The sequence below is a fragment of the Schistocerca gregaria genome, chromosome 2 (assembly GCF_023897955.1).
Source record: "Schistocerca gregaria isolate iqSchGreg1 chromosome 2, iqSchGreg1.2, whole genome shotgun sequence".
NCBI classification, from domain to species: domain Eukaryota; kingdom Metazoa; phylum Arthropoda; class Insecta; order Orthoptera; family Acrididae; genus Schistocerca; species Schistocerca gregaria.
In genome coordinates, this window is record NC_064921.1 from 593,760,285 (window position 1) to 593,785,679 (window position 25,395).

A 25,395-nucleotide genomic window follows, 5' to 3' on the forward strand; every position below is an offset into this window, starting at 1 on the left:
AAGAACTTTGGAGGAAAGGGAAGCAGCTGTATAAATATCAAGAGCTCAGAATGAAAACCAGTACTAGCCAAAGAACGGAAAGCTTGAAAGGGGAAGGGATACATACAGTGGCTATACAAGGGAAATGAACTTGAAAACAGTATTATAGAAAGGGAAAAGGAAGTAAAGAAGACAAGATGAGAGATATGATAATGTGAGTATAATTTGACAGAGCAATGGAAGGCCCAAGCTGAACAAGGCCCCTGGTGTAGACAACATTCTGTCAATTAATGCACTATTGGAAGGACCAGCCAAGGCAAAACTATTCTACCTTGTGTACAAGACATATGAGATAGGTGAAATACCTTCAGACTTCAAAACTAATTAAATAATTCCTATTGCAAACAAGACAGGTGAGAACTGGTAGGAATATTTCCAAAGTATCAGTTTAATAAATCATCATCGCAAAATACTGACATGAATTATTTACAGAACATTAGTGAAAAGTAGTACAGGGTGAGTCAGCATTGTCTTATGGTTTTTGAATTTATAGCACCCAGTGACATTTTAAAGTATAGTAACTTATTTTATTTCAAAAGATACACAGTGAATAAATGTTTACATCTTATGTGTTCATTTTGAGAGAAATTAATTGTTTGTGAAAGATATTGTCCAAGTGCTGGCCCTCTTTTTCGGTGTTCGCATTGACCCTCTGCACAAAGTTTGTCATCACTCTCTCCAGCATGTTACGGATTATAGCACGAATCTGTCACTCAGTTGTATCCTGTAATTGAAGCACAGTACGTGACTTACTGATGTACATTTTGCTCTTGAGGAAGCCCCACAAGAAAAAGTCACATGGAATAAGGACAGGAGAGCAGGACAGCCAGTCAACATCTCCTCAGTCAGATATCACTTTCCAAGGAAACGACTTCCCTACTTCGGTACAGAAATACATTGGAAGTGTGAGCTGTTGCACAATCTTGCTGAAACCAAACATTTCGACAATTTATCCCATGACAACAAAGTTCCAGGGTGATAAATTCACACGACATGGTCAAATAATGCTTTGAGTTCACAGCAGTGGCTTTCCCACTTTCTTTTAAAGAAATAAGGCCCCATGACACAAAATTTCCCTAATCCTACGCACACTATGACACAGCCAAAGAGCACCAACACTGTGACACAGCCAAAGTACAGTGGGCACTGGTGCAGTCGTTGAGCATTGTTTGGATACCAATAATGGTACTTTTTTTTAACACTGCTGTTTAGGTAAAAGTGAGCCCCATCTGACATTAAAATCACAATTCCAGATTCTTGCACCAACACATCTGTCATTGCTTCAGCGAAACATCTTCTCACAAAATGTCGAGACTTCAACACCTGAACAATTGCAGTTTTGTGGAAATGAAAATTTAGACAGTGTAAAGTGCATTGAGCATAACTTCAATGTTTTCAGGTGACATGGCCGTCTTTGCAGTGCCTCCTAGTTTTTTTCCTTCAGTGCTGAACATGTTTCAAGGAAGTTATTAACCTGTAGCAGAATTTTATTGTGGGTTGAAATTGCATCATTATGTGGAATGTTGAATTGGAGATAGAACTTCCTTTCAGTGGTGGCCACAAGTACTGCATTTTTAAAGAACATCTCTACGATGAATGCACGGTGTTGCGCAATCCAATTCTCCATTGTAACTAAACTGTTGTTGTTATGGAAAACAAGTTTTAGATAGTGTTGGCTGGAATATACTCTTTGAAATATTGAAGGTAGCAAGGATAAAAAACATGGAGCAAAATGTTATCTACAACTTGTACAGAAAGCAGACTACAGGAGGACATGAAAGGGAGTTAATCAATCTGAACATTGAACAAGCAAAGAAAATCAAGTAAAAATTTTGAAAATGAATTAAAGTTCAGGGAGAAGAAATGAAAACTTTGAGGTTTGCTGACGACTTTGTAGTTCAGTCACAGTTGGTAAAAGACTTGGAAGATCAGTGGAATAGAAGGGAAAAAAGATTAAAAGATAAACACCAACAAAAATAAAACCAGGCAAATTGAATGTAATCAAATTACATCAGGTACGGACAAAGGGGGAAAAAGCCTTTCTGAAAATGATAAATTCCTTATTACTGAATATAAATTTGTTAGTAACTTGTTTCTGATGGTATTTATCAGCAATGTGGTTTAATACAGAAGAGAAACATGGATGATAAACAGCACGGAGAATAATGAAACAGAATAATTTGAAATATGACACGACAGAAGAATGCTGAAGTTTAGATGGGTAGATTGAAACAAATATTCAGGCAGAAGACTACAACAATAACAACAGTAGCAGCAGATTGAAATCCAATTGGGACAGAGATGTGTGAAAGAATAGTGGAAAGATTATTTGATTGGTGCCTCTGTGAGAACTGAGAGATGGCAGTGGTGAGCATAAAAGTGGTTTGTGGTAGATAGACACGGCAATAGAAGGTAAAAAATGGTTTTATTTGATTTCAAAATAAGAGTAATAAGAAAGGAAGAGTGATAAGGAACACTGATACTGATTCACCCAAAAAGACAGGGATCAGAATTTGGTGTTCTGAAAGACAGCCAGAAACCTGACAGTATATGTTGGTCCTGAATAGTGGTTTACAGTAATCAGTTACTACTTACTAGCCTCTGGAGGTTTTATGGAATGTTCAGCATAGATTGGGTAACAAACCAATGACTGAGATTTGATGTGCCACGAGCTGAATTTTTCATTGCACTGAAGTTCTGTTCTTGTTCAGAAACTACCACAAGCTGTTCTGCTGTTGATGCATGGGAAATGTTTCACAGTTATGTTAGCCATGCAAGTAGAGAGCACTGGATAGCTCTGTTCACTGTCATTTGTCTGGAATATTACACAGGTTTTGTAAATGTAAAATTAATCATTAGATGTAATTAGACAAATGTAATGGAACTTCACATCTAGACACAATGGGAATTTCAAAACTCTGATATACATTGTTAATCAGTTCAGATATAAGTGTCAAATTGCAGTGAGAAGTGTTTCTAAGAGGGTAGTGAGCAGTAATAATGGACAATTTAGGTTTTCTGAAGCAGTTCGAAATGATATTTCTGTAAAATGAACCCAGCACTTAGTTACATGGGACACTATAAATGCCAATGATATGCATGAGTAATCTTTGACTTTTCTAACAACAACATGTAATTGTGGATCTTACAAAGCTATTTACAATAAAGCTCTGAGAGATGGAGTATAGCATTGAGAGAAGTTTATTTTGAAGAATGCAGCCATGTGCAATTAAATTGGGACAAGGTGTTGAGCTTCTAGACAAGTGAGAAGTAAATGATTGTGAGGTTAATACGTATTAGCTTAGTGCCTGCTGCTTCCCTTGCATAGACCGTATGGTCTGCAGAGATATTGTTTTTTTTTATTTAATAGAATTTTTATGTTGTCCACAAATTGCAACTCCTTGTAAACTTTTTGCACCAATTAAGGCCATATAAGCATGATCTTTTCTGAATATACTTCTGACCAAAAAGCAATTCTGGTAGCTGGAGTCCAAGGTTTTTCTTAATCATACCTTTGGCATTCTTGTGGAGATATTTCCATAGCAACTTTTAATCTCTAACAGATATTTCTCTGTATCTAACAGAGAAGTGAAATATCATTTTTGGCCCGCCCGGTTAGCTGTGTGGTCTAACGCACTTCTTTCCAGGTGGGAAAGCATGCCGGTCCACAGGCATGAATCTTCCCGGCAGATTAGTGTCAAGGTCCGGTGTGCCAACCAATCTGTGGATGGTTTTTAAGGTGTTTTCCCATCTGCTTTGGCGAATGCAGGCTGATTCCTCTTATTCTGCCTCAGTTACACAATGTCAGGGATTCCTGCACAAACTCCACGTACACATACACCATAATTACTCTACCACGTAAACATTGGGTTTAAACTTGTCTGGTATTCCCAGGGGGAAGGGGGGGGGGGGGGCACTGGGGGCCAAATTGCACAATAATCCTGGGTTCGGCATGGGGCGGTGATTGGGTGAGTGGACTGCTGTAGCCTGTTGTGAACCACTGAGGGCTACGGTGAGGATGAAGCCTCTCTGTCATTTCTAGGTCCCCAGTTCTATACAATACAATATTAATTGTCATAAACTTAGCTTTAAAATTGTGTTAATGTAACAAAATATTTTTTAAAAAATTTTCATCCCCTATTGCACTCCCTTAGTGGTGGAATTTTCAGAAAAACTGAAACATGTATTTTTTTTTATTTCGAAATGAGAAGTAAAATACCATTTTTCATAGATGTAGCCTTAAAAATCCTTTGGAAGTTGTTTAGTAATTCTTTATCTTCAAAAAACTTTCACCCACTGTTTTACACCCTTAGTACTTGACTTTTCAAAAATGCTGAAAAACGTATTTTTTTATTCTATGACTGAGAAACGAAATACCAGTTTTCATAGTTCCAGCTTCAAAATTTCCTTAATAGCGACATATTTTCAATAAGTCTTTCATCCCTTACTTCATAACCTTAGGAGCGGAATTTCGGGCAATTGCTTCTTAAACGATGCCTACAGTACAAAATCCACACCCTCTCCAAACTTCAAGTTTCTATTCTTAGCAGTTAGGGCTGGGTGATGATGAGTCAGTGAATCAATCTGACCCAATACCCCTTTAGGAGTGAATTTCCAAGAACAGTGAAACACATATTTTTTCATCTCTAACTGAGAAGCCAAACTCCAATTTTCAAAGAGTTAACTTTAAAAACATTTTCATAGTGAAATACTATCATACAACATTTCACCACTTATTTCACCTCCTAAGGGGTTGAATTTCCAAAAACAATGACATGCATGTTTTATTTCTAACAGAGGAACCAAAAATGAACGTTCATACACCAAGATTCAAAAATGTTCCCACAGTGAAATATTTACATAAAAACTTTCATCCCCCCCATTTGACCCCCATGGAAGTTGAATTTCCAAAAACAGTAAAACATGTCTTTTTTATTTTTAACTGAGGAGCCAAATTTAAATTTTCATTGATTTATTTTTAAAAATGCTTTCATAAGAAAATATGTTCGTAAAAAATCTCTCGTCCCCTATTTCATTGCCTTAGGGGTTCAGTTTCCAGAAACAACTAAAACACACATTTTTCGTTTGTAACCAAGAAACCAAATACCAATGTTCATAGTTGTAGCTATAAAAATTCTTTAGTAGTTCTTTACCAATGATATATTTTCAAAAAAGCTTTCACCCAGTGTTGCAACCCCATGGGTTAAATTTCAAAAAGTGCTGAAACACATATTTCTCTATTTCTGACCAAGAAACTCAATACCACTCTTCATCAGGCTGGCTTCAAAATAGCCTTAATATCGACATTTCATTTTGTTCCCTGTTTCAACCCCTTAGTGTTGGAATTTTGAAAAGTCCTTTCCTAAATGATGCCTACAGTGTAATATCCACACCTTCTCCAAACTTCACGTTGCTATCCTTAGTGGTTTGGGCTGGACAATAATGAGTCAGTCAGTTGGTCCGGATATTGTGATTTATATACAGTGATTACAAGTTGACTGCTTGTAACCACCAGGAGTGATCTAGAAATTTCAAAATGAAAAAGAAGTGTACAGTGAGACTTAATCACATTGTCAGTGGAGTGTAAAATTATTACAGTTTTTGTCCTGTAGATTGTTGTGATAGGAAATTATCAACTGCAGTAGCACATACAGCTATTGGTGTGCAGCATCTGCTTTAATCTAGAAACTTATGAAGAGCTGATGGCTGATAGTGATAAATGTTGAGATATGTGAAGGGAAGCAGAGTCATTAGCTTTTTCTGCAATTATCGCCATAAAGTGTAAACTTTTACAGTCAGAAATGTTAGTTTTTTCAAACTATTAAGCTTATGCAAGTGGATTTTCAGAGGTGACCTATTGTGTGAAATGAAATGAAGCCAAAGTCTCCCACGAATGTATCCTTTTCATATGGGTGTGCAGTGTTGGGTGTACCAAGAAAACACATTTGACCATGTTTTAATTGCCTGCAAAATTTTAATAGTTGCAAGCTTTTGAAATTGTCCATTTATTTTCTACTTAGCTTGTCTCCCCTTGAATCCTACCATTTATTCATTCCCTTGTCAGTTTTGAGTTGATTGTAGCTAGGTGGTAAATTTTGTCAGTAAATGATAAATAGTCGATATGAGTTTACAATCGTAATTACACTAAATAATACAATTTTGTTTGTTGACCGCTTTTTTATTTTAATAATTGCACAACCTTACACATTTTGGCTCTCAAATAAGAAGGGAACAAATGGGAACTTTTATACAAACCAGAGATAGATCCAAAGATTTGAGGTTGTATCCCCAGTCAGTCACAGGAGTTATTCTAGCATTTATTGCTTCTTTCACCTCTGACAGTGATTTATTAATGTCGCAAATACCAAGTTGCAATGTGGTTAAGAGTCCACTTTTAACCGTGGGTCATATTACAAGAGGCTTGGTAAGTAAGTTGAGAGGTCGGAGGAAGGTAAGGACCGTGCCTAATAAAACAGTGTGGTCTACAAACAATTCTTACTACTTCCTGATTAAATGCTATATGATATCTTTTTTCCATTTACATTGCATGCCATATTTTCTGACCATTTTCTTCTCACTTCAGAACAAGGCACTTTGCCACCTGATATCCAAACCATAAAAGTGTCCTGGCGCTATGTCTGATTGGCTTGTTGCTGCTACAGACATGTTCCAGCTCACATTTACTATTTATTACAGTACTCATACTGCAGCTGTGGTAACATGTATGCTAATTGTTCAGTTTTTCAGTGCTTGACAATAAAATATACACTTCTGGAAATTGAAATAAGAACACCGTGAATTCATTGTCCCAGGAAGGGCAAACTTTATTGACACATTCCTGCGGTCAGATACATCACATGATCACACTGACAGAACCACAGGCACATAGACACAGGCACCAGAGCATGCACAATGTCGGCACTAGTACAGTGTATATCCACCTTTCGCAGCACTGCAGGCTGCTATTCTCCCATGGAGACGATCGTAGAGATGCTGGATGTAGTCCTGTGGAACGGCTTGCCATGCCATTTCCACCTGGCGCCCAGGTGGACCAGCATTCGTGCTGGACGTGCAGACCGCGTGAGACGACACTTCATCCAGTCCCAAACATGCTCAATATGGGACAGATCCGGAGATCTTGCTGGCCAGGGTAGTTGACTTACACCTTCTAGAGCACGTTGGGTGGCACGGGATACATGCGGATGTGCATTGTCCTGTTGGAACAGCAAGTTCCCTTGCCGGTCTAGGAATGGTAGAACGATGGGTTCGATGACGGTTTGGATGTACCGTGCACTATTCAGTGTCCCCTCGACGATCACCAGAGGTGTACGGCCAGTGTAGGAGATCGCTCCCCACACCATGACGCCGGGTGTTGGCCCTGTGTGCCTCGGTCGTATGCAGTCCTGATTGTGGCGCTCACCTGCACGGCGCCAAACACGCATACGACCATCATTGGCACCAAGGCAGAAGCGACTCTCATCGCTGAAGACGACACGTCTCCATTCGTCCCTCCATTCACGCCTGTCGCGACACCACTGGAGGAGGGCTGCACGATGTTTGGGCGTGAGCGGAAGACGCCTAACGATGTGCGGGACCGTAGCCCAGCTTCATGGAGACGGTTGCGAATGGTCCTCGCCGATACCCCAGGAGCAACAGTGTCCCTAATTTGCTGGGAAGTGGCAGTGCGGTCCCCTACGGCACTGTGTAGGATCCTACGGTCTTGGCGTGCATCCGTGCGTCGCTGCGGTCCGGTCCCAGGTCGACGGGCACGTGCACCTTCCGCCGACCACTGGCGACAACATCGATGTACTGTGGAGACCTCACGCCCCACGTGTTGAGCAATTCGGCGGTACGTCCACCCGGCCTCCCACATGCCCACTATACGTCCTCGCTCAAAGTCCGTCAACTGCACATATGGTTCACGTCCACGCTGTCGTGGCATGCTACCAGTGTTAAAGACTGTGATGGAGCTCCGTATGCCACGGCAAACTGGCTGACACTGACGGCGGCGGTGCACAAATGCTGCGCAGCTAGCGCCATTTGACGGCCAACACCGCGGTGCCTGGTGTGTCCGCTGTGCCGTGCGTGTGATCATTGCTTGTACAGCCCTCTGGCAGTGTCCGGAGCAAGTATGGTGGGTCTGACACACTGGTGTCAATGTGTTCTTTTTTCCATTTCCAGGAGTGTAGATTTATGAAGTTAGAACCCTTTAGTTCTATCTGTTCATGGTCACAACTTGATCTTTGGTGTGTTTGGTGATCTTTAATCCTAGATTTATAGTTTATCCTCTCTTGAATATTATGGTTTCATTATCATCAAAAATTGTGTAAAAATGCTTCATCAGTGTAATGCAGGCAGAGGAAGGACACAGCTTTGTTGGTGAAATTATGAAATGGTGTGTGAATAATATGGTTGAAATTAATGAGGTATAGATTATAACTGATTCCTCAAAATGGTAAATTCGGGTCTCATTGATAATTATGGATAACTGAATAATTTTATGTGTGATAATCTTGGCAACCCATCTTGCAGCTTGTGTGTGCCCTTGTGCTTACTTACTTTTCCTGGGGACAGCTGAGTAATTATCTTTTCATAAACAATAGTTAGCACTGACAAATACACAGTTTTTAAGTGGCTGTTTGATTTGTCAGTGAAACATGTGCTATAACCTGAAGTTCTGAACCATGTTAGAATTGCAGTGTCCAAGATTATGACTTTTGTTTTGTCAGCATTTTTATAGTTTTGCTATATTTAACTCTTTTCATAGGTGATGATGGGAAAATTGAAAATGAAAATCCTGGGCTAATGAAAGACTCCGAGAGCATGTATCTATTATGGTGCAGTGGCCGAACGTGTTGTGAAGGAATGCTTGTGGAACTGAAGTTACTGAAGGTATATCATGTCATAAAATGTAATAAAATATAAAAAAGCTGTTGTTTCAGGCATTTCAATTATGAATTTTATTAATGTTTTAGACTCTATGCCTCGAAGAGCTGGACTTGACCAGACTTCTTGATCACATAAATTACATTTCATTTTAGTGTCAACAGCTGGCGTCACTACTTCATTTTTGATGCACTGAAGACTAGAGGTCAATGAAACAACTGTACTAGTCTTTTTATTGCATATGGGGTAACAAAATAAACATATTTGCAAGTTGAAATCATTGCATGACAAAATTTCCAGTATTTACATGCATTACACGTGCATTCTGCTGGTGATTACTGCTGTCCACGTGCCCCGTAAAGTACTGTGTTAATGTTTTCTTTTTCCCTCACAATATGCAAAAATATGGCTGTCAAGTGAAGCTGTTAAAATGAATGATGGCTGACCACTGCCAAAGCTATAACATTACTCAAAATTATGAGACAGAATTGCTGGCTTACCTTCACGGGACAAAATGTTTAGTCCCCCTGATGGACTCATATAAAATTATAGAATCAACAGGGGAAAATCCAGGATGGAATGCAACAGTATTATGAAAAGGAAAGTTGCCACTCACCATATAGTGAAGATGCCGAGTCGTAGATAGGCACAACAAAAAGACTGTCACAAGTAAAGCTTTCGGCCATTAAGGCCTTCGTCAACAATAGAAGTCTTCTATTGTTGACGAAGGCCTTAATGGCTGAAAGCTTTGTGACTGTCTTTTTGTTGTACCTGTCTGTGACTCAGCATCTCTGCTATATTGTGAGTGGCAGCTTTTCTTTTCATAATATTGTTAAATTACAGAGTCATATATTTTGCAACCATTTTTCTTTTGTGAGGAGGGTGATAGCTTAGTGAAGGTTAAAAGGAAGAGCAGGTCTCTCAGATCCCACAATGAGGAGGATGAGAATAGACAAAGATGAAGGAGGTGGTGTCAGAGAGTGAAGATCAGAACACCGGTGAGGACTGTGCCAGCTTCATTGCAGGGATGATAAGGACATACAAACAGAACCTAGTTTGATGTGTCCATTTATATCAGTTACACAAGAGACTGATATTTGCTTCTCTTGGTTCTGACATGTGTAATGTGCACTCACTGATTGCCTCAATTGTTTCTCGTTTATATATCCCACCAGCATTACCAACTGTCAGTAACCACTTGGGTACGTAAAACCTAAGCCATAAAAAGGGGCTGTATCCTCCAATTGAAAGAGTTAATTTAGTCACCAACCACCAAGCTTGTGTTTGCGGTCTGTAACTCTTAGGGAACTAATGTGTTGCATGTCAGCTAAGTGATAGTGTGCCACTGAATTGATGTAATCAGCTTTGGTATCAATGCAGTGGGCACTGCTTTGAACTCTAGTCTATAGAAATATGCGGAATGTTTATGTATCCGCATTGTCTGCTTTGCTGAACTGGCAGGAAACATTTTGCATTGTGTATTCACATCAAGCGCTACGCTATGACAAGTGAAGAGGAAGAATTAACTATATGTTGTGCTGCATTAACAACACTCGACGAAATAAGCAGAGGAAGATAATGACGTATTCACTGTTGGTGAACAAAGACGTGTTATAGAATATGTGGCAGGGATGACACACTGTGTGAGCTGAATTTTTAAGTTGGTTCTGGTTTTTGTAACTTCACTAGGATGTCACCACCTGATTTTGAAATTCTAGTGAATAGTACAGTGCTATTTCTTTCAAACAAAGATAAAAACTTCAGAAAAGAAATTTCTCTGAAACAAAGACTTGCTGTTACTCTTCATTTTTTGGCAACAGGACATTCATATCGAAGCCTTGCACATTCATTCCACATTTCAAAGCCAGCCATATCTCAAATAGTTCATGCAGTTTGTGATGCTTTGGTTGCAGGACTGAAGAATTATGTAAACACAGTTAAGCTATATTAGTATTGCTGAAACATGTACTTGATTTATTTATTACATATTTATTCGTATTTTCATATTAAAATTATTCCAAAATATCATTTTCAATAAAGACAACTTCTCCAATGAATGTGACGGGTTATTGTTGTTGTTGCTGCTGCTGCTGCTGCCATTGTGATACTGAGAAAGGAGAGACATTAATTTTTTAAATGTATTTCACTGCTGCTGGTGCTAAAAAAAAACAGTACTTTTTTGTAGGGATTCGTGCTTCTTTCTAATATTTTTATAAATATGACTTCAAACATTCCAGATGCTTTCCTCTGTCTCATAGAGTGTGACAAGTTTGTAAACTTTGCTTCTTATCCATTCCTTTTCATAAAGGAACGCACACAAAGGCAACAGACAACATTACAGGCTGAGCCAAAATGGACACTATCACTGCGTAGCAGTGTTTAGTGATGGCAGGCCAGGAACAATTTTCTTTTGATCTGACCAACACAGCCATGGAACACTTGTTATGTGTTGACTACATGCTGTGAACATTGTTAGCTCAGTACTGGAACAGTGTTGCAGAACATGTTTAGAATTCAGTGTAAATGTGCCTTTATGCAGCTACCCCAGCCCTTACTCCTTCGTGGTGTTTTTAAAGCACACAGTGTGCTTTGGGGCTCTGCAGCCATGTGTCCCAGATGTAGAGAGATTGAGAGCTTCTAGTGTCTTCATATGCATGTTTGTTGAATATGGGGCAGAGCACGCACTCTCTCTCAATCTCTTGGTATGCTTTATAGTGCTTGCACACACCACCCAGTGGGAAGTGGTCAATGACTTGTACTCAATGATCACTTCCTAATCTGAATTCATCTGCCAGACAGAGTGGTGCCAGAAAGATAGTCACAACGATGAGTGCTCAGTAGGTCAGACAGGGCACTTTACAGCCAACTTGCTGTGTTTGAATACTGTGACATCATCGAGAAATGGGTGGATCAAATTATCAAAATCATCCATCACACCACTGAAGCATCCATTCCACAGTGTTCATGCCAGCTGAAAAGGCAGCCAGTCCCGTGATGGACAAAGAAATGTCATTCTGCAATCAGTCAGGACAAGGATGACAGCTCTGTGTATATTCAAGTGCCGGCCAACTGCAGGGAATCAATCTGCCTCTTAGGTAGTGATGGGAAAAGTTGTCAAATTACCAGATACATCAAAAAGAGATTGTGGCAACAGTTCCTGAACACCATAAATCATTACGCTAAAAGTACAGTTGTATGAGAGACCACCAGGATGACTTATGGGGAGGAGGGAATTGCACAGTGGCTGTTGTAATGGGGAATGGAAACCACCAGACCAACCTGCGAGAAATTGCCCAAAGTATGGCAGCCTATTTTGCCACATCTACTGCCGTTGCCAGCCAGAAATCAGCATTCTGAAACCACAGGGTGGCTGTTGAGAGGGGCAATTGGGACTCCCATGTGGGAGCTAGATACACATCACGTGGTCATGATAAGATCCATTATGGTTGCTTACAGCACCTCACAAGGCAGAGCAAAGAAATCCTCCATTCCCTTTTTAACCTCATTTGAATATCAGGATACTTTCCCAATTCGTGGAGAGATGTAACTTTAATTCCACTTTTAAAACCTGGGAAGGATGGTATATACGCTAATAGTTTTCATAGTCTTGCCCTCACTAGATTTTTGTGAGAGACCTGGAAGTGGATGGTTAGCTTCCATCGTCTCTGGATTGTATAATCTCCTTAGTTTCTTTCAGTGTGAGTTCCACCATTGATGACCGGACCCTTCTGGAAGCAGCTATACAACAGGCTTTCCTGCACCTTTTTTTGACACCAAGAAGGCCTGTGATACTGCTTTGAGACACATGTCTTCCCATATTTACCCAGTCCTTCCTCTTGGCACACTATTTTAGATATCAAGTCAGTGACTTCCTCTCTGATCGCTTGAAGCAAGAGAATGCTGTCTCTCAAGGTAGTGTTTTAAGTGTGACTGTCTTTGGCATAGCTATTAATAGTGTCATGTGAGTAGTTGAACATTCTGTCCAGTGTTCTTTACATGTTGATGACTTCTTTGTCTTTTGTTCCTCCTCACCTGTGTTTTGTTCCTCCTCAAGCCTTGCAACAACTACTCATCAATTGCAACAGACTATTTGTCAGTTGGAGGAATTGGTAGAGAAGAGGGGCTTTAATTTCACTACCAAGAAGTCTGTGTGTGTTCTCTGTAACAATTCACATTCTGTTTTAAACTTTCTTGAATTGAGGATTAGGGACGCTGTTGTTAATTTTAAAGGCATGGCGAGGTTTCTGGGCCTTACACTTGACTTGCCACACCTTAGGAACGTGAAAAGATGGCCCCTTAAATCATTCAGTATTTTAAAGTGTCTTAGGCACAATTCATGGGTAGCAGGCATGGCTGTTCACGTTTTATAGGGGCTTTGTGAGTTCTCAGCTTGATTATGGATGCTTGGTGTATGGGCCTGCAGGACTCTCTTATTTAAAAATGTCGGACATGGTGCTTCATTAAAGAAATTGGCTGGCCAATTTTGAACTAGCCCTACATTGAGCCTTTATGCTGAAGTAGTGGGCCTATACTTCACTTCAGGCAATGACTTCTCATGGTGCAATAGGCCTATAAAACTTTGCTCACGCTCTACACATCTGCGTACCATCCTGCCCCATTGTTTGTTCACCAATGGAAAGGTTTTTTTGTAATCAACACGAGTGATGAGACCATATGGGGCTTGTGCAAAGTATTCCCTTTTAGAGATTGGTGTGGTTGGTTGTAATTTCTTTCATCAAGGTCGTAGCAGACCTCCACATGTAACCCCTAGAGACCCAGAATTATTTGATGCGCTATAAGAAGGATTACATTCCAGAGTTTACATTTCCAAATCTGCTTTTTTAGATAGGCATCAAAATTTTAAAGTTGTGTACACTGACAGCTTCAAACAAGGAAACTCCTCCCCAACCGGTTTTTCAGGATTTGCCTTTGCTATGAATACACTGTACTTAATGCAGAGCTCCAAACAATCCTGAAGGCACTCGTGCAGATGAAGCATCTTCAGGGCAAGCATTTTGTCCCTGCTCTGATCCCATTATTGCCTTACAATCATTGCTGCACAGCACGTAGCAGAAAAACCGGTCAGCTAATACTTCTTTCAATGGGTGGGAAGTAGGTATCATTCTACTGGGTACCGTTACACACAGGAATCTGGGGACCGAACCACCAAAGAGGCCTGCAGGGAACATGACCCAACAAAATGCGCTACACCCCTGCAGACTGTCATTTCACTATTGCATCAGAGATCCATGCAGTTGTAGGGGAGGAGTAGTTGCCAATGAGCGATATTAATCTGTGGTCGCTGAAGCCAGATACCAAGCTATGACATTCCTCATCCTGGACACACAGGTGGGATAATGTGACCCTGATACACCTCTGAATTGGACATTGTCCCCAAAGGCTCTTTAATCCAGTGAGAGGATCCCCCAGTCTGTGAAGCCTGTGGTGTGCAAATCACTGCAAGCCAAATTTTTCCTGAGTGCATTTATATTGTGATAACACAGAAACAAATTTCTGTTGGAGTCAGCCCTCTGTTGTAGCTGATATAAGATAAGTGTGGTGAAGATTTTAAAGTTTTGTGAAGTGTCTGGACTCCAGGCTGGGGATTTTAGTATTTGCAGAGAGGCTGGCTCGTACATTCTATCTCATTGATTTGCTAACCACAGCTATATGCTATATTCTTATACTTCTTTCTCTTCCTTTTTAATGTTTATTGCAGGGGTACCAAGCTGAGACACCTCTCCTTGTCAGGATGGTGTTGTGTAAAGTGTAGACTATCTTTTGGCACTAGTGAAACATGATTAGCAAGTTAATATTTATTCATTCAGATTTACAATTCTTTTCTTCTTGTCAGCCTCAACTGACACCCTGTGCCAGTGACACAGTGGAATTCCCACTTTCAGCTCAGCTGGCAAGGTTGCTGCTTCAGCCATTTGGCCGAAGTCCTGCAGTTGCAGGCTGCCATCTGGCAGGCAAAGCCATAGCATGCGATTATGCCCCTGCCCCCAAACTGTGTTACAGCATCCTCAATCTCTCTCTGGAAGACGTGGATTTATGCGGTGACCCATTGGGGTGTACTGCACTGTTGGAAGGCATGTGATTGGATGATCCTTGGCCACTGGGCAGAGTATTGCCTTGGCACCTGGAAGTACCTACAGTGATAATCAGGAACATAAGTACCAGATGGTCCTCTCACCCAGCACAGGCGATGTTGTTAATGTGATAAGCACTGCAAGATGTACTGGTGTTGGGAGACCCTCAGTCTCCTCATCAGCGATGTTGTAGCCAGCGGCAAATGCGAAGTCTGACGAGTGGCAGATCTTGGTTATTTGGACGTTACCATCTCAGGAACTTTCACATGAAGCGCTGGAACATCTAACGCATGGATGTCACTACATCATTTTAATCATTGAACTGAATGCTTTGGTACAAATGCCATCAGTGCAAATGAGCAACTGAATTCAGAGACGGAAAACCACAGTACTTATGGAGATGGGAGGTTGGTAATGCCGTGATGTTCTGTTCATTATAATCATATATAACCTGCTTCTTTACTAGTGGTCAGCAGTCGTAGTTCTCCTCTGCTTGCTTCCCTTTTTTTATTATTATTATTATTTTTTGTCACCAGTCTTTTGACTGGTTTGATGCAGCCCGACACGAATTCTTCTCCTTTGCTAACCTCTTCATCTCAGAGTAGATCTTGCAACCTATCTCCTCAATTATTTGCTGGATGTATTCCAATCTCTGTCTTCCTTTACAGTTTTTGCCCTCTACAGCTTCCTCTAGAACCATGGAAGTTATTCCCTCATGTCTTAACAGATGTCCTATCATCCTGTCCCTTCTACTTATCAGTGTTTCCACATATTCCTTTCGTCTCCGAAATCCTTACCTTCTCAGTTCATCTAATTTTCAACATCCGTCTATAGCACCACATCTCAAATGTTTCAATTCTCTTCTGTTCTGGTTTTCCCACAGTCCATGTTTCACTTCTATACAATACTGTACTCCAGACACACATTCTCAGAAATTTCTTCCTCAAAATAAGGCCGATATTTGATATTAGTAGACTTCTCTTGGACAGGAATGCCCTTTTTGCTGTTGCTAGCCTGCTTTTGACATTATCCTTGCTCTGTCAGTCATTGGTTATTTTACTGCCTAGGTAGCAGAATTCCTTAACTTCATCTACTTCGTGACCATAAATCCTGATGTTAAGTTTCTCACTGTTATCATTTCTACTACTTCCTATTACCTTTGTCATTCTTTAATTTACTCTCAATCCATACTCTGTACTCATTAGACTGTTCATTCCGTTCAGCAGATCATGTAATTCTTCTTCACTTTCACTCAAGATAGCAATGTCGTCAGCGAATCATATCATTGATGTCCTTTCACCTTGAATTTTAATTCCATTCCTGAACCTTTCTTTATTTCCATCATTGCTTCCTTGATGTACAGATCAAACAGTAGGAGCGAAAGGCTACATCCTTGTCGTACACCCTTTTTAATGCGAGCACTTCGTTCTTGGTCTTCCACTCTTATTATTCCCTCTTGGCTGTTGTACATGTTGTATATGACCTCTCTCTCCCTATAGGTTACCTCTATTTTTTTTTTCAGAATTTCGAACATCTTCCACCATTTTACATTGTCGAATGCTTTTTACAGGTCTATAAATCTTATGAATGTGTCTTGATTTTTCTTTAGTCTTGCTTCCATTATTAACCACAATGTCAGAATTGCCTCTCTCATGCCTTTACCTTTCCTAAAGCCAAACTGATCGTCATCTAGCTCATCCTCAATTTTCTTTTCCATTCTTTGGTATATTATTCTTGTAAGCAACTTGGATGCATGAGCTGTTATGCTGATTGTGCAATAATTCTCGCACTTGTCAACTCTTGCAGTATTTGGAATTCTGTGGATGATGCTTTTCCAAAAGTCAGATGGTATGTAGCCGGACTCATGCATTCTACACACCAATGTGAATAGCCATTTTGTTGCCAGTTCCCCATATGATTTTAGATCTTCTAATGGAATGCCTCATTTGATCTTAAGTCCTCCAAAGATCTCTTAAATTCTGATTCTGATACTGGATGCCCTATCTCTTCTAAATTGACTCCTGTATCTTCTTCTATCACGTCAGGCAAATCTTTCCCCCTCATAGAGGCTTTCAGTATATTCCTTCCACCTATCTGCTCTCTCCTCTGCATTTAACAGTGGAATTCCTGTTGCACTCTTAATGTTATCACCATTGCTTTTGATGTCACTGAAGGTTGTTTTGACTTTCCTGTATGCTGAGTCTGTCCTTCCGACAATCATTTCTTTTTCAATGTCTTCAGATTTTTCCCGCAGGCATTTCATCTAAGCTTCCCTACACTTCCTATTTATTTCATTTCTCAGAGACTTATTTTTCTGTATTCCTGAGTTTTCCGGAGAATTTTTGTACTTCCTCCTTCATCGATCATATGAAGTATTTCTTCTGTTACCTATGATTTCTTTTGCAGTTACCTTCTTTGCACCTATGTTTTCCTCCCCAAATTCTGTGATGGCCCTTTTTAGATATGTCCATTCCTCTTCAACCGTACTGCCTACTGAGCTATTCCTTATTGCTGTACCTATAGCCTTAAGGAACTTAAACCGTATCCCTTCATTCCTTAGTACTTCCGTATCCCACTTCTTTGTGTATTGATTCTTCCTGACTAATGTCTTGAACTTCAGCCTACTCTTCATCACTACTATATTGTGATCTGAGTCTATATCTGCTCCTGGGTACACCTTACAACCCAGTATCTGATTTCGGAATCTCTGTCTGACCATGATGTAATCTAATTGAAATCTTCCCGTATCTCCCGGCCTCTTCCAAGTATACCTCCTCCTCTTGTGAGTCTTGAACAGAGTATTCGCTATTACTTGCTACATAACTCAGTTAGTCTTTCTCCTTTCTCATTCCTTGTCCCAAGCCTCTATTCTCCTGTAACCTTTTCTTCTACTCCTTCCCCTACAACTGCATTTCAGTCCCCCACGACTACTAGATTTTTGTCCCCCTTTACATACTGTATTACCCTTTCAATATACTCATACACTTTCTCTCTCTCTTCATCTTCAGTTTGCAATGGCGGCATGTATACCTGAACTATCGTTGTCGGTGTTGGTCTGCTGTCAATTCTGGTAAGAACAACTCTGTCACTCAACTGTTCACAGTAACACACTCTCTGCTCTGCCTTCCTATTCATAATGAATCGTAATCCTGTTGTACCACTTTCTGTTGCTGTTAATGGAACCTTTGCATTTTCTAGTTTCCCTGCCATGTCCAAGCTTCTGAAATTCCATGCCCTGACCCATACAATGTTATCCTTTCATTGGTTATCCAATTATTTTCTCATGGTAACATCTCCCTTGGCAGTCCTCTCTCGGAGATCTGAATGGGGGACTATTCTGGAATCTTTTGCTAAAGGAGATATCATTATGGCACTTCTTCATTTACTGGCCACACGTCCTCTGGATACATGTTATATGTCTTTAATGCAGTGGTTTCCATTGCCTTCTGCATCCTCATTCCATTGATCATTGCTGATTCTTCCATCTTTAGGGGCAATTTCCCATCCCTAGGACAAGAGAGTGCCCTGAACCTCTGTCCGCTCCTCCACCCTCTTTGACAGGACCATTGGCAGAATGAGGGTGACTTCTTATGCCAGAAGTCTTTGGCCACCAATGCTGATAATTAATCAAAATTTAAGTGGCGGCGGGATTTGAACCCGGGACCGATGATGTTTTGATTATGAATCAAAGACGCTACCCCTAGACCACAGGTGCAATACCAGTGTGTTAAATGCTCTTAACTACACTTTCAAGTCTGCGATAGATGTTTGCTGCATGTAACAAGAGCTAATGAATATTCTGTCTCTCTCTCTGTCTCAATGGACATTTTGCTGAATGTGTAACTTGTGTCTGCTGCTGTAGCAACTCGTGCTCGTGTAAGTGACAGACTTTGAGCATTAACTGTTTCTTTCTTCTGCATAGATATGCCATCATCTCTGCCTGGTGTCGCACCGTGGCTGTAGTAGCGTGAACTTAAGAAAAAATTTAATTTCTTCCTTTTTCTGTGTGCACCATAACAATATTTTCAAACTGTGTGTGTGTGGGTGCGCGCGCGTTCGTGCACAGGTGTGGGCATGCACAAGTGTATCTACATACACACTTAGGCTATTATTTCACTTTTCCTTGTAGTTACTCATTAAATTATTTTTTACGCTTTAACCACACTCATTCTATGAAATGTTAGTATGGGCACTAAAATCTTACTGTTGTGTGATCACACAAACAAACCATCGTTACCGTCATCGTCATCATCATCATCATCTTCATCCCCACCACAACCTTCCATTTGTGGATTTGTGCAGTGCATCTCTCCTGATTGCCCGACTCATTGGACAAGCCCCTATTGGGCAAAAGGACTACTTACACTAAGGTCAGCCTGCATTGGGGACCAAGAGACAATAAAGGCAGAGTGAGAAGTAAAGATAGAAATGAATAATCCAGTCAAGAACTAGAAGAGCAATAAAACTGACAAGAGGGAAATGGGGGAGGGGGTGGTGAAGAAGACGAACAAAGATGAAAAAATAAAAGTGTTAAAAATATAATAAAAGGTATAATATAAAAAACTTTGAGAATGTGTGTTGACAGTGATCACTTGTAGGGGAGTGTCAGGATGCGGAGATGTGTTGGAGGCCTTGTTCCCTACTCCAGATTTCAGGGAAACTAGCATTGAGTGGGAGTATTTAAATAGCCCGTATGGTGTAGCAGGCATTCCCTTGAGTCATGCTGTAGAGCAGTGGTTTTTGATCATTTTGGATCCACAGCTTCTTTGACCTGAACGTGGACACCCGCAGCTTCTTTCGCACATGACCTCCGACTCGGAGTATGGGGAAAATAAACTCAACTTTCGAAAAAAATGAATAAGAGTAATTATTTCTTTTGTATCTATTAACATACCCCCTTTGAAGCCACTTCTAATGTTACTGCATCATATTCTTGCAATGAAATTGATGGGAACTATAAGCTTGATTCTTCATCGTCAGTTCTTTATGTCTTTGCACAAGATTGGAAATTGTGACTTGCATCTCCTTCTCCACATTAATTTGGTATCTATATTTCATGTTGACTCTCCTGCTTCACTCAGTTCCAAAGCTTGAACAGTGATGAGGAAACAAACGTTGATTTCACCGTGGTGTCTGAAGAAATATTAATAAATTGCTCTTATTCTTCAGTGGAAAGTGTTGACAGAATTCAGTACTGAAAAGGTGTATGATCCTGGTGTGCTTGTCTGGTTCTAGAAAGTACTCAGAATATAGTCGCTGAATTCAGTTAAATGACACAAACCAAATCACAGATTTCAGTTCTTCTCTCCACTGAATGCTATTGTCTTCTAAGACTGTGTGAAGGGCAGGGAAAATGTAGAGTACATCTTAATCATACAACTTTCTCCCACAATAGTAGTTTCCCTGAAGACAAATTTTATATCAATTGCAGACGGTTGGTCTCATTACGTTGAACAGATACATCCAGTGAATTGAGTTTTATGAAAATGCATGAGCTTCAAAACAGTCACTGTTAAATGAATCTAAGTGTTTCTCTTGAACAATATGAGAAATTCATTCCTGAATTCAATAACCCTTTCAAGACATTCTCACATGAAAGATAGTGATATTTACTGTAATAAATCAGCAAAATGCGCTCAGCCTCCATATCCACACACATTTGTCAAAAACATCATAAGTGGCTGACTTTTAAAGTTTGTCAATCACTGATTAAATAACCTCATGAAGTACAGCGCTCTCATGCTTTTTAATGCTATTGCTTCTTGACGAGTGAAACAGTATATCCAAATAGCATGAGGTGTGTGTTTACAGATCAGAGCTTACAGTCTGGTCTAACAACCAGCCATACAATGACATCTATTTGTATACTAGTCTATCCAGTTTTCCCAATTAACATTGTTTTCTTGCACAAAAGAATGTAGTATTTCAAAGAGTTCTGTGGCTTTTGTCCCAAACGTTACTTTTTCTGCAGGAAAGATGATGATCTCTGTGAATTTTGTTGTCATGTACAAACCACATGTAATAAATTAGATGCACATCACACTGTTCATTAATGTCATCAGCCATATTGAATATTCAACGACTAATAGTGTTGTCTCACAAGGGCATATTTCCAGATTGCTTAGCAGCTGACTTGCCCATCGTAATACATACCATAACTGGGCAGGGTGGTAAAATAAAGTGCCACCTCTGCTATGGTGTGAGGTTTCTTGCTCTTTAGTACACAATAGGCAACTTTGTAATGTGGAAGAGGAGCCTTTGTCGGAATCTCAGGTTGTTTAATGAAAGCTTTCTTTTGTTCTGTCATCTACCTTGTGAGACCACACGTATGATTTGTTTACCAACCTACTGAGAATTGCCTCCAAATGTAGTACAATTTTTTAGGAAGCACACTTTCAATAGCTAGGACTTTGAAACAAATGATGTTCTGTGCTTGTGTTCCATTTCCAATGACAGTACACATTGAAATGAAATTCAAGTAACTGTCATCATTATTCTTTCAGTTTTGTCTATTCATATCGTTAAAACTGCATGGTACATTGGAAATATTACATTTTGAACTTGCATGTAAAAATTTGTCCATGCTGACAGAGAAACACAAATGACGGAAGACAAGCAGCAATTAAAAGCTATCTACCTTTGACAAAACTAACCTGCATGCTGACTGTTACTGAGTAATAACAAGCAAGTCAAGTAGTGTGATTCAACTGTCATCTACATAACTCCAATAGTAATAACACTTTATACACCAGGCTTGCAAGACGTCACTACTAGTGCACATGATGATCCTTTCCTCAGAAAGCAAACAATACAAATTATTATTTTTATGACACCCAAACCTTAAGGTCATGATGGCTCTGACACTTTACTTGACTTGACTTGAAGTTTGAAAGCCCCTTGCTGTAGAAGATGCGCATCAAGTGGATACTGGGTGTTCTCAAGGTGGACAGCTCTTTTATGCCCATTTAAGCACTCAGCCAGATAAGTGTTGGCCATGCCTCCATAAAATGCTCGACAGTGGATGCAGGTGGACATGCTAAACAACATGTGTAGTTTTGTAAAATGCTCCATCTTTGGTATTGTAGGATTCACCAGTGGTGGGGCTAGAGTACATAGGTGTACGAAGCAATTTTTACAGCTGGGGAAGGAGTCTTGATGTCCGGTGTGTCATACTAGGATGCTACAGAGGCTGGGAGAAGTAATGTGTTGAGGGATTTGAGGCTTCTTAGAATTCCTAAAGTGGGAACTGTGTGACTCAGAGGTTGAGGGAGGATATTGCCCAGGAGACTTGTTTGTGAATAAGATTAGTGGGGTAGATGCAGGAGAAGAAAGTCTGGAAGAGGATGCTGGTGTAGGTGTTGACAGACTCAGTGATAAAGCAGACACATTTTGTCACAGATTCCCAGGGGAGGAATGTTTGAAGTAGGAGATGTGACAGCTGTCATTGTGTAGTTATTGTTGCTTATTGGTTGGATTTTTTTTATCACTTGCTACTGTGACATTGTGGTATTTAATGTAGCATTAATCCAGTCATTATGAGTGCTTTCCAAGATTTAGCCACTCACTGCTGCTCCTTTTGTTCGTGTCACGTAACAACAGTTAAAGTTGTTTGCTGGTGTAAAACTTTAATTGAAGAGACAAAGCCTGTACATATGTTTTCCTTTTCCCATTATTCACCTTGAAGTGCTACACGGATTTGTGCTTTTCTTTTTTATATAGTCCTAATAGATGAAATGTTAGTATCTTAACCTTTACAAACTGCAAAGAGAGAAGAAGTTGGAGGTTAAAAATTGTTATTTACAGAAATGTAAAATTGCTGTGAGTTTGTTGTCTGTTACATTTATCAGTTTTCTTTTGATTTGTATTTTATGCAGAGGTTTATCTTTAGGAATCGTTCCAATCCCGGGACGGAAAGACTTATCTTAGGGGGAAAAAAAAGGATAAGTATATACTCGCGCGCAGACACACACACACACACACACACACACACACACACGCACACACACATATCCATCCATACATACACAGACACAAGCAGACATATTTAAAGGCAAAGAGTAAGGGCAGAGATGTAAGTCGAGGCGGAAGTGTGGAGGCAAAGATGTTGTTGAAAGACAGGTGAGGTATGAGTGGCGGCAACTTGAAATTAGCGGAGATTGAGGCCTGGTGGATAACGAGAAGAGAGGATATACTGAAGGGCAAGTTCCCATCTCCGGAGTTCGGATAGGTTGGTGTTGGTGGGAAGTATCCAGATAACTCGAATGGTGTAACACTGTGCCAAGATGTGCTGGCCGTGCACCAAGGCATGTTTAGCCACAGGGTGATCCTCATTACCAACAAACCCAAACATCCCGGCCGCCCCATTGTAGCTGGTTACCAAGCCCCCACAGAACGTATCTCTGCCTACGTAGATCAACACCTTCAACCCATTACATGCAGTCTCCCATCCTTCATCAAAGACACCAACCACTTTCTCGAACTCCTGGAATCCTTACCCAGCCTGTTACCCCCGGAAACCATCCTTGTAACCATTGATGCCACTTCCCTATACACAAATATCCCGCACGTCCAGGGCCTCGCTGCAATGGAGCACTGCCGATCACCTGCCACCCTACCTAAAACCTCTTTCCTCGTCACCTTAGCCAGCTTCATCCTGACCCACAACTTCTTCACTTTTGAAGGCCAGACATACCAACAATTAAAGGGAACAGCCATGGGTACCAGGATGGCCCCCTCGTATGCCAACCTATTTATGGGTCGCCTAGAGGAAGCCTTCTTGGTTACCCAAGCCTGCCAACCCAAAGTTTGGTACAGATTTATTGATGACATCTTCATGATCTGGACTCACAGTGAAGAATAACTTCTGAATTTCCTCTCCAACCTCAACTCCTTTGGTTCCTTCAGATTCACCTGGTCCTACTCCAAATCCCATGCCACTTTCCTTGACGTTGACCTCCATCTCTCCAATGGCCAGCTTTACACATCCGTCCACATCAAACCCACCAACAAGCAACAGTTCCTCCATTATGACAGCTGCCACCCATTCCATATCAAACGGTCCCTTCCCTACAGCCTAGGCCTTCGTGGCAAACGAATCTGCTCCAGTCCTGAATCCCTGAACCATTACACCAACAACCTGAAAACAGTTTTCGCATCCCGCAACTACCCTCCTGACCTGGTACAGAAGCAAATAACCAAAGCCACTTCCTCATCCCCTCAAACCCAGAACCTCTCACAGAAGAACCCTAAAAGTGCCCCACTTGTGACAGGATACTTCCCGGGACTGGATCAGACTCTGAATGTGGCTCTCCAGCAGGGATACGACTTCCTAAAATCCTGCCCCGAAATGAGATCCATCCTTCATGAAATCCTCCCCACTCCACCAAGAGTGTCTTTCCGCCGTCCACCTAACCTTCGTAACCTCTTGGTTCATCCCTATGAAATCCCCAAACCACCTTCCCTACCCTCTGGCTCCTACCCTTGTAACCGCCCCCGGTGTAAAACCGGTCCTATGCACCCTCCCACCACCACCTACTCCAGCTCTGTAACCCGGAAGGTGTACACGATCCAAGGAAGAGCCACATGTGAAAGCACCCACGTGATTTACCAACTGACCTGCCTACACTGTGACGCTTTCTATGTGGGAATGACCAGCAACAAACTGTCCATTCGCATGAATGGACACAGGCAGACAGTGTTTGTTGGTAGTGAGGATCACCCTGTGGCTAAACATGCCTTGGTGCACGGCCAGTACATCTTGGCACAGTGTTACACCGTCCGGGTTATGTGGATACTTCCCACCAACACCAACCTATCCGAACTCCGGAGATGGGAACTTGCCCTTCAATATATCCTCTCTTCTCGTTATCCACCAGGCCTCAATCTCCGCTAATTTCAAGTTGCCGCCACTCATACCTCACCTGTCATTCAACATCATCTTTACCTCTGCACTTCCGCCTCGACTGACATCTCTGCCCAAACTCTTTGCCTTTAAATATGTGCTTGTGTCTGTATATGTATGGATGGATGTGTGTGTGTGTGTGTGTGTGTGTGTGTGTGTGTGTGTGTGTGTGTGTGCGCGCGCTGCGCGCGTGCGTGTGCGTGCGAGTATATACCCCTAACCTTTTTCCCCCTAAGGTAAGTCTTTCCGCTCCCGGGATTGGAATGACTCCTTATCCTCTCCCTTAAAACCCACATCCTTTCATCTTTCCTTTTCCTTCCCTCTTTCCTGACGAAGCAGCCGCCGGTTGCGAAAGCTTGAAATTCCGTGTGTGTGTTTGTGTGTTTTATTTATTGTGCCTATCTATCGGCAATTTCCCACTTGGTAAGTCTTGGAATCTTTGTTTTTAATACAAACTTAGGAGGATTCACCAATAAT

At 41.0% G+C, this 25,395-nt stretch overlaps 1 protein-coding gene across 6 annotated transcripts in view; it reads left to right on the plus strand.

The window, feature by feature from the left end:
- The window catches only part of LOC126334423 (PAT complex subunit CCDC47), a 74,941-nt gene that overhangs the window by 29,891 nt on the left and 19,655 nt on the right, over positions 1-25,395 (plus strand). For all 6 annotated transcript variants that reach the window (XM_049996835.1, XM_049996833.1, XM_049996839.1 and 3 more), the window contains exon 5: positions 8,807-8,931. In XM_049996835.1, coding sequence (XP_049852792.1) covers positions 8,807-8,931 — 125 coding nt within the window. The remainder of the gene's footprint in view (positions 1-8,806; positions 8,932-25,395) is intronic.